Source organism: Diceros bicornis, chromosome 31, assembly GCF_020826845.1.
Source record: "Diceros bicornis minor isolate mBicDic1 chromosome 31, mDicBic1.mat.cur, whole genome shotgun sequence".
NCBI lineage: Eukaryota > Metazoa > Chordata > Mammalia > Perissodactyla > Rhinocerotidae > Diceros > Diceros bicornis.
The window spans coordinates 15,625,469-15,635,164 of record NC_080770.1 but is presented as its reverse complement, the minus strand read 5'-3'; the positions used below and the strand labels follow the sequence as shown (position 1 = coordinate 15,635,164).

The following is a 9,696-nucleotide window of genomic DNA, read 5'->3' as shown; positions in this document are numbered from 1 at the left end:
AACATTCCATCCAATGGCAGCATAATATACATTCTTCTCAAGTGCACATGGACCAATCTCAAGGATAGATCAAATCTTTGTCCACAAAAATGACTTCATGAACCAGCCCTAATGGCCTAGTAGTTAAAGTTCAGCATGCTCTGCTTCAGCAGCCTGTGTTCTGTTCCCAGGCACGGAAAAACATCGCTCATCTGTCAGTAGCCATGCGGTAGTGGCGGGTCACTTAGAAGAACTAAAAGAACTTACGACTATACACAGCTGTGTTCTGGGGCTTTGCAGGTGTGGAGATCAAAGGATGAAGATTGGCAGCAGATGTTAGCAAAGGGCAAATCTTTTCCTGCAAAAAAGAAAAAATGTATTCACAAATTTAAGTAGATTGAAATCATATCAAGTATCTTTTCTGACCATAATGGTACAAAACTAGAAATCAATTACAAGAAGAAAACTGGAAAATTCACATATATATGGAGATTAAACAACATGTTTCTGAACAACCAATGGGTCAAAGAAGAAATCAAAAGAGAAATCAAAAAATATCTTGAGGCAAATGAAAGTGCAAATACACTATACCAAAACTTCTGGGTTGCAGCAAAAGCAGTTCTAAGAGGGAAGTTCATAGCAAGAAATGCATACAATAAGAAAAAAAATGACTTCAAATAAACAACATAACTTTATACCTCAAGGAACTAGAAAAAGAAGAACAACCTAAGCCCAAAGTGACTAGAAGGAAAGAAATAACAGAAATGAGAGAGGAGGTAAATGAAATAAACATTAAACAGAAAACAGAAAAAGGTCAATTAAACTAAAAGCTATTTTTTTGAGAAGATAAAGAAAATAAACCTTTAGCTAGCTAGGTTTAACAAGAAAAATATAGAGAGAATTCAAATAAATAAAATTACAAAGGAAATAGGAGACATTATAACTAATACCACACAAATACAAGAGTTCATAATAGACTACTATGAACAATTGTACACCAACAAATGGACAACCCAGAAATAATTTCTAAAAACATAAAACCTGCTAAGACTGAATCATGAAGAAGTAGAAAATCTGAGCAGCCCAATTGCTAGAAAGGAGATTAAATCAGTAATCAAAAACCCCCCAAGAAACAAAAGTCCAGAACTAGATGGCTTCACGGGTAAATTCTACCAAACATTTAAAGAAGAATTAATACCAATCTTTCTCAAATCCTTGCAAAAAATTGAAGTGGAAGGAACACTACCAAACTCATTTTATGAGGCCAGTAGTGTGATGGATCCAAAAGTGGACAAAGACACTAGAAGAAGAAAAAACTACAGACAATATCTCTGATGTGTGTAGATACAAAAATATTCAACAAAACATAAGGAAACCAAATTCAGCAATACATCAAAAGGGTCGAACATTGTGACCAAATGAGATTTATTCCAGGGATGTAGACAAAGTTCAACATTGGCAAATCAATCAATGTGATACCACATCAACAAAGTGAAGGATAAAATCACATGGTAGTCTCAACAGATGCAAAAAAAGCATTTGCTAAAATATAACATTCATTCTTGATGAAAACTCTCAGCAAACTCGGTATAGAGGGAAAGTACTTTAACACAATAAAGGCCATATGACAAGCTGACAGCAAACACAGTACTTAATGTTCAAAAGCTGAAAACTTTGCCTCTAAGATCAGGAAAAAGACAAAGATGTTACCTCTCACTATTTTTATACAACTTGTCCTTAAAGTCCTAGCCAGAGCAATTAGGCAAGAAAAAGAAATTAAAGGCACTCAACTGGAAAGGAAGAATTAAAATTGTCTCTATTTGCAGCTAACATGACCTTATATAAAGAAAACCTGAATAATTCCACCTAAAAAACAGAATTAATAAACGAGTTTGGGGAAGTTGCAAGACACAAAAATCAGTTACATTTGTATACACTAATAATAAACTATCAGAAAAATAAATTACAAAAACAATCCCATTTACAGTTGCATCAAAAAGAATAAAATCACTAGGAAAAGTTAACTAAGGAGGTGAAAAACCGTTCACTGAAAACTATAAGACTTTGATTAAAGAAATTGAAGAGGACAAAATAAATGAATAGATACCCCATATTAATGGATGGGGAGAATTAACATTATTAAGTTGTCCATACAATCTAATTAATCTACAGATTCAATACAATTCCTATCAAAATTCGAATGTCATTTTTCACAGAAACAGAGAAATATATACTAAAATTTATTTGCAACTACAAGAATACCCTGAATATCTAAAGGAATTTGAGACAGAAGAACAAAGTTGGAGACATGTTGCTTCCTGATTTTAAACTATGTTACAAAACTATATGAATCAAAACAGTATATTATTGGCATAAAATTAGACACATAGATCAATGCAACAGAATCAAGTGCCGAGAAATAAACTCTCATATATGGTCACATATATGGTCAACTATTATTTGCCAAGGGACACAAGAATACTCAATGGATACAAGATAATCTCTTCAATAAATGATGCTGAGAAAATTGGATATTCATATGCTAAGAATGAAATTAGACCTCTATCTTACACCACTCATGAAAATTAACTTGAAATGGATTAAAGCCTTAAATGTAAGACCTGAAGCCATAAAACCTCTAGAAAAAAACTTGGGGGAAGAGTTTCTTGACATTGGTCTTGGCAATGATTTTTTGAATACGACACCTAAAGCACAGGAAACAAAATAACCATTAAACAAATGGGACCACATCCAAGTAAAAACTTCTGCACAGCAAAAGAAACAATCAACAAAATGAAAAGGCAACCTATGGAATGGGACAAAATATTCACAAACTGCATATATGCAAAAGGGTTAATATCCAAAAAATAAAGAATTCATACAACTCAATAGCAAAAAATCAAATAATCTAGTTAAAAAATGGAAAAAGGCCTAAATGACATTTTTCCAAAGAAGATATTCAAATGGCCACAGTACTTGTAAAGGTGCTCAATATCCCTAGTCATCAGGGAAATGCAAATCAAAAACAATATCACTTTACATCTGTTAGGATGGCTATTATCAAAAAGAGATGACAAATTCTGGCGAGGATGTGGAGAAAAAGGAACCCTTGTGCACTGTTGATGGTAATGTAAATTGGTGCAGTTGCTATGGGTAATATTGTGGAGGTTCCCCCCAAAATTAAAAACAGGACTACCATATGATCCAGCTATTCCAATTCTGGGTGTATATTGAAAGGAAATGAAATCACTATCACATAGAGATAGCTAGAACCCCATGTTCATTGCAGCCTTATTTACAATAGCCAACGAATAGGGGTCATGGAAACAACTTAAGTGTCCACTGATGGATGAATGGGTAAAGAAAACGTGGTATATATTTAGACAGAGAAATGATTGTGCCATAAAAAAGAAGGAAATCCCTTCATTTGCAACAACATGCATAAAACTTGAGGGCATTATGCTAAGTGAAGTAAGTCAAACAGAGAAAAACAAATAATGTATGATATCACTTATATGTGGAGTTCTAGGAAAACCAAACTCATAGAAACAGAGAACTGATGGGTGGCTGCCAGTGGTGGGAACTGTGCGAGGGGGAAACAAGTGAAGGTGGTCAAAAGGCACAAATTTCCATTTATAAGAAAAATAAATTCTGGGGATGTAACGTACACCATGACGACCATAATTAACAATACTGTGTTCTATATTTGAAAGTTTCCAAGAGAGTAGATCTTAAAAGTTCTCGTCACAAGATAAAAAATTTGTAACCATGTGAGGTGATGGATATTAACCAAACTTATTGTAATCATTTCAAATAATTATGTTGTATATCTTAAACTTATATAATGCAATATGTCAATTATATCTTAATAAAATTGGAAAAAACAAAATTTGAAATCAATGTAACTAATCACTTTAATAGAATGAAGGGGAAACACATGATTATCTCATTCAGTAATTCAGAAAAAGTACTTGACAAAATCTCCCATGCTTTCATGATAAAAAACAACCGGATATCTAGGAATAGAAGTGAACTTCCTCAAACTGATGAAGAGCATGAATGAAAAACCCACAGCTAACATTACACTCATACCCACAGCTAGCATCATACTCAAATGTGAAAGACTGAAATCCTTCCCTGTAAGATCAGATACTAGATAAGTATGCCTTCAATCACCACTTTTATTCAAAGTTGAATAAAAATTAAAGAATTACAAGGCATATAAATTGGAAATGAAGAAGAAAAACGGTATCATTTTCAGGTGATATAATCTTATACATAGAAAATCTTAAAGAATTTATAAAAAACTATTAGCTAATACATTTATTCACCAAACAAAAATCACCAAACAAAAATAAATTGTGCTTACATATACTGACAATAAACAATCCAAAAAGGAAACTAAGGAAAAAATTCCATTTACAACAGCATCCCAATGTTAAAATACAAAGGAATAAATTTAATCCAGGGGTGAAAGAATTGTACACTGAAACTACAAAACAAATTGCTGAAATTCAAGAAGACCTAAATAAATGGAAAGACATTCTGTGTTCATGGATTGGGAGACTGAACACTGTTTAATGACAATATGGTCCAAAGTGATCTACAGATTTAATATGATCCCCAAAGCTCTAATGTTCTGCTGTCAGAAATGGAAAAGCTATTATTAAAATTCACATGGAATTGCAAGGGACCATCAATAGCCAAAACAATTTTGAGAAAGAACAAAGTAGAAAGACACATTTCTTGATTTCAAAACATAAAACAAATCTAAACTAAGCAAAGCAATTTGCTACTGTCTTAAGGATAGAGACGTAGAGCAATGGAATAGAATTGAGAAACAAGATATATATATATCTATTGCCTATATATCTATTGCCAGTTGATTTTTGACAAAGGTGTCAAGTCCTTCAAAGGGAAAAGAATTGTCTTCAACAAATGGTGCTGAGACAACTGGATCTTCACATGCAAAAGAATGAAGGTGAACCCCTACTTTACACTATATACAAAAACCAACTCAAAATGATTGATTACCTAACTAAGGGAGTTAAAAACATAAAACCATTAGAAAATGTGGGTAAAAATACAGACCTTGGATTTGACAATGGTTTCTTTTGTATCACACCAAAAACACAAGCAACAACCACAAAAAAGAGATGAATTGGATTTCTTCACAATTACAAACTTTTGTGTATCAAAACACATTATCAAGAAAATGAAAAGAAAACTTACAGAATGAGAGAAAATATTTGCAAATTGTGTTTCTGATAAAGGCTTAATATGTAGAATAGATAAAAGAGTTGTGCAACTCAACAACAAAAAACCAAACAGCCCAACGAAAAAATGGGCAAAGGAGTTGAATAGATATTTCTCTAAAGATGATTACCTAAAGGCCAATACACACATGGAAATATGCTCAAAATCTTAGTCATTAGGGAAAAGTAAATAAAAACTACAATGAGATACTATTTCACACACATTGGGATGGCTATTAGAAAAGGAAATGGAAATAACAAGTGTTAGTGAGGATGTGAATAAATTTGAACCCTTGCACATTGCTGGTGGGAATGTAAAATGGGACAGCTGCCTGTGGAAACAGTTTGGTGGTCTTCAAAAGTTAGATATAGAATTAGCATATGAACCAGCCATTCTACTCCTAGTTATAGACCTAAAGAATGAAAACATCCTCAAACAAGACTCGTACACAAATACAAGTATTCATGCTGCATTATTAACTATTGTCAAAAGATGAAAACAACCCAAAAGCCCATCAATTGAGAACGTGTGAACAAAATGGTGTATTTATACAATGGAGTGTTATTCAGTCATAAAAAGAAATGAAGTATTGATACATGCTACAACATGGGTGAGTCTCAAAAATGTTATACTAAGTAAAAGAAGTCAGACATAAAAGGTCATGTATTACATGATTTTATTTACATGATATATCCAGAACAGTGGGAATTAGTAGAGATTGAAGGCAGATTGTTGGTTTCCATGGGTAGGGGGCCTTAATGGGTATAGGATCATTGTGAGTGATGTGATGGTTTTATTTCCAGTAAAATAACCAAATTAAGCTACTGCTTACAGAGAATTTCCATTCAAGTTGAGGGATATGGATGAGCAGGTGAGCAATTAGATACAACAGCTGAATGTTGATAACAACTATGAAGAATGCAGAATGCTGAGGAAAGATAGTCCAACAAGAGTGGAGTGACTATTTTATAAAGCAGTTCAGGAAAGGCCTGTATGAATTCCCTGAGCAGGTAACACTTAACTAGCAATCTGAAATGATTGTGGGAGTAATCCCAGAAGAGGATACAGCAAATGCAAAGCTCCTGAGACAGACGCATGCGCGGAGTCGTCCAGGAACAGAAGGAAATCAGTGTAAATGAAGTGGGGTGAATGAGTAGGAGAGTGAGAAGACAAGATATAGCTCAACAAAAGTATCAGTAGAGGAAGTAACATTCAAAATATTCCTGCTAAAAAAAGAAAATAGCACTATTAATATCAGTGATTATTTTTAACATAATGGGAATAGTTGGTAGTCAGAAGGTTAAGGTAAAATAATGAGTTATTCTCCCTGCTTTAGTATAATATAGCATTTATCTTTTAAAAATTGTCATGTGAACTCGCTTTCTCTTACCAAAACACTAGGTAATGACTGACACTTTAATTTATTAAGATGCTGTAATTATTTATATTTGTATGGATAAAACGTGCCCAAACCATATATATTGTGTTAAATAAATTGTAATAAAAAGTTATCATATTTTTATGAATTTGGATGCTTGGACCTGTTACAACACTAAAGAAATAAATAATATTAGATAAAAATTTATGTTCTATTACCCAAGATGACCATAAACATTGTTATGATATGGAGTAGATCTAAGAGGGGTGAAATAACTTTTGGGGATTCTACATCATTAAAAGACTAAACCTAGAGAATATCTTGCCTTCTCCACAAGCTTCTTGAATGCATTCTTGACCTCTTTGTTCCTCAAGCTATAAACTACAGGGTTCAGCATGGGGATGAGCATAGTATAGAACACAGATGAGATTTTGTCTGTGTCCATGGAATGGCTGGAGCTGGGCTGTAAGTACATGAAGATGCCTGTCCCATAGAAGATGGAAACTATAGTGAGATGAGAAGCACAAGTGGATAACGCCTTCAGGTATCCCTCTGCTGAGTGCATCTTCAGGATGGTGACAAATATGAAGAGGTAGGAAATCAAGATAATCAGGAGAGCAAAAAGGATATTGAAGCTTGCTAAAAAACCAAGAATCAGCTCACTAATATGTCTGTCAGAGCAAGAGAGAGCCATAACTGCTGGAATATCACAGAAAAAGTGATGGACCACATTGGATATACAGAAAGAGAGACTGAATGTGTCCCTAACATGGATGGAGGCATTTAGGAAACCAGAGAAGTAGGATCCTATGACAAGATGTGCACATACCCTTGTCGTCATTATGGAGGTGTAATGCAGGGGTTTACACACTGCTGCGTAGCGGTCATAGGCCATTGATGCCAAGAGTAAATTTTCTGTGGTGGCAAAAGCTACAAAAAAGAACATTTGGGCAGCACATGCATTGTAGGAGATGACCTTTTCTCCTATAAGGAACCCAGCCATCACCTTAGGAGTGACAGCTGTGGAGTAACCAAGGTCCACTAGAGCCAGGTTACCAAGGAAAAAGTACATGGCAGTGTGGAGATAAGTGTCCAAAAGAATCAATAGGATCATCCCCAGGTTTCCAATCACATTGATGAGATAAATGAGAGTGAAAATGATAAAGAGGGGGACCTGCAATTCTGGGGCATTGGTTAGTCCCAGCAGGATGAACTCAGTCACTTCTGTATTGTTCTCCATGGGTGATATTTGGGAATCACAGGATACCCTGTAGCAATGAGAAATAAAAGAAAAGTGATAAACAAATAAGAGATTGAAGTGAAATTTATTCAATAGTGTATGTATATATATACACACAATATTTCATTATAGTGATAATTTGTCCTTCAAGATTCTCCAGATCTAAAGTATCCACTAGACAATAAAATTTAAGACACAAATTGTCTATAGAGTTACACATTGTTGAAGCTGAAAGATTTTCATGGATCATTTTCCAACTTTTAAATTTTACAAATGTCAAGCTGAGATGTAGAAAATGTAATGTCCCGATTAATACCAAATGTCTTGAATGTTATATCTGTGAACTCAGATTTTCTAAACCTTAGATCGATGTTGCTCACGTGCAAGAACTGCTCTAGACACTTGACGTGTATATTTATTTATTACCATCAACAATCCTATGAGATTGATTATTATCCCCATTTAATTTGTGAAACACAGAGGTTGAGCAATGTATTTAAGTTTACAAATTATTATTGCCAAAGCCAAGCTTTATACCCAGGCAAAGTGATTCCCAAGTCCACGGATTTTAATTGAATTTAAATCGAGTGGAATTTGATTCAATTTACAATTACTCTGTGTCTCCAAAGTTGTAAACTCAGTGTTTGGAATTTCACAGTGATGTAACCGAGAGATGTATGCATAGTGCATGTGGTGGTATAACTGGGCAGTAGGGGCATGCACAACCAGCAGAGACACTTCTGAGGGGAAAGCATAGCATCAAACATAAAGCTAGGGTTCAGGGATGAGGGACGTATCAGCCCAACCCATTCTCTACCTATGATTCATTGGTCCTATCTTAACTGTCCTGAACCTGATTTTCTTCATCTGCTAAATGAAAATATTAAAGAAACCTAACTCAAGTTATTATTGCAAGAATTAAATGATAGTGCATAAAAAACAATGAGTAAAACACTGGGTATTTAGCACAGTCTGATTTGTGTTAGGTATTATATTATGATCAGGATTAGGATTAGGATGGAATGATAGCCTTCATGTTTGTTTGGAAAAGGTGGATGGTGAAATGCAAGGCTCTGTGTTGTGGATGAGTTCTTTAGTCTTTTAGCCTCCCTCTTCAATCTGCCTTTTTTCACACACTTGGTCCACTGAGGTTTCCTGTGTCTCATGTTTCTCAGTCTGTCCCTCCTCTGCCTGCATGAGTGGCTGCTACAGCCATTTCACGTAAGCCCTTCTTTGATTAATTTCTTCCTTAAAATCTATGTTTTAGCTTGAGTTGAAAGGATATTCTTTCTTAAATTCACTGTTTCTCTCATTACAGTTATCACATAGTTGAATCACAGAGATCAATGGATGAGAGTTCCTAGTTTGTCAGTAGCAGATCTACTTTTTTTTGGCCAATTATGTGTTTTAAATTTTTTTATTTGAATCTATTCTTGTGTAAGAACGGTGTTTTTAAGCTTTTTATTTGACTTTCAAGCCTTTAAAAAGAGCATCTATTATCTGCTAATTATTGTTTTACTGCCAACCTCCTTAATCCTTTCACAACTTCACATTACATGCCTAGCCCATAAAGTAATTATGTTTGCCAATATTTGAAAATTACTACCACTTTTGACATATTCTGTGTTCTACAATCAATAATAAGGTCTGTATGCATATATACTTATGTGTATATACATATATGTATATATACACACACAGAGATCTTTTCATTTAATCCTCACAATAACATTATAAGTGATATTATTGTTTCCATTTTACCATTAAGAGAACTGATGATTTGAGGAACTATGTAAAGCTCTATAACTAACAGCTAGTATGAGGAAAATTCAAGATTTCAGAT

The 9,696-nt window shown here is 34.2% G+C and overlaps 1 protein-coding gene across 1 annotated transcript; it reads right to left on the bottom strand.

Annotated features, from left to right (window-relative positions):
• Nucleotides 1–6,908: 6,908 nt before the first annotated feature.
• LOC131395583 (olfactory receptor 5B2-like) lies at nucleotides 6,909–7,875 on the bottom strand. Its single transcript, XM_058527441.1, has one exon. The coding sequence runs from the start codon at nucleotides 7,851–7,853 to the stop codon at nucleotides 6,909–6,911; it is 945 nt and encodes a 314-aa protein (XP_058383424.1). The 5' UTR covers nucleotides 7,854–7,875.
• Nucleotides 7,876–9,696: the final 1,821 nt, after the last annotated feature.

Coding starts and splice junctions, on each gene's coding strand:
- LOC131395583 (XM_058527441.1), bottom strand. CDS start 7,853: ATGGAGAACAATACAGAAGTGACTGAGTTCATCCTGCTGGGACTAACC.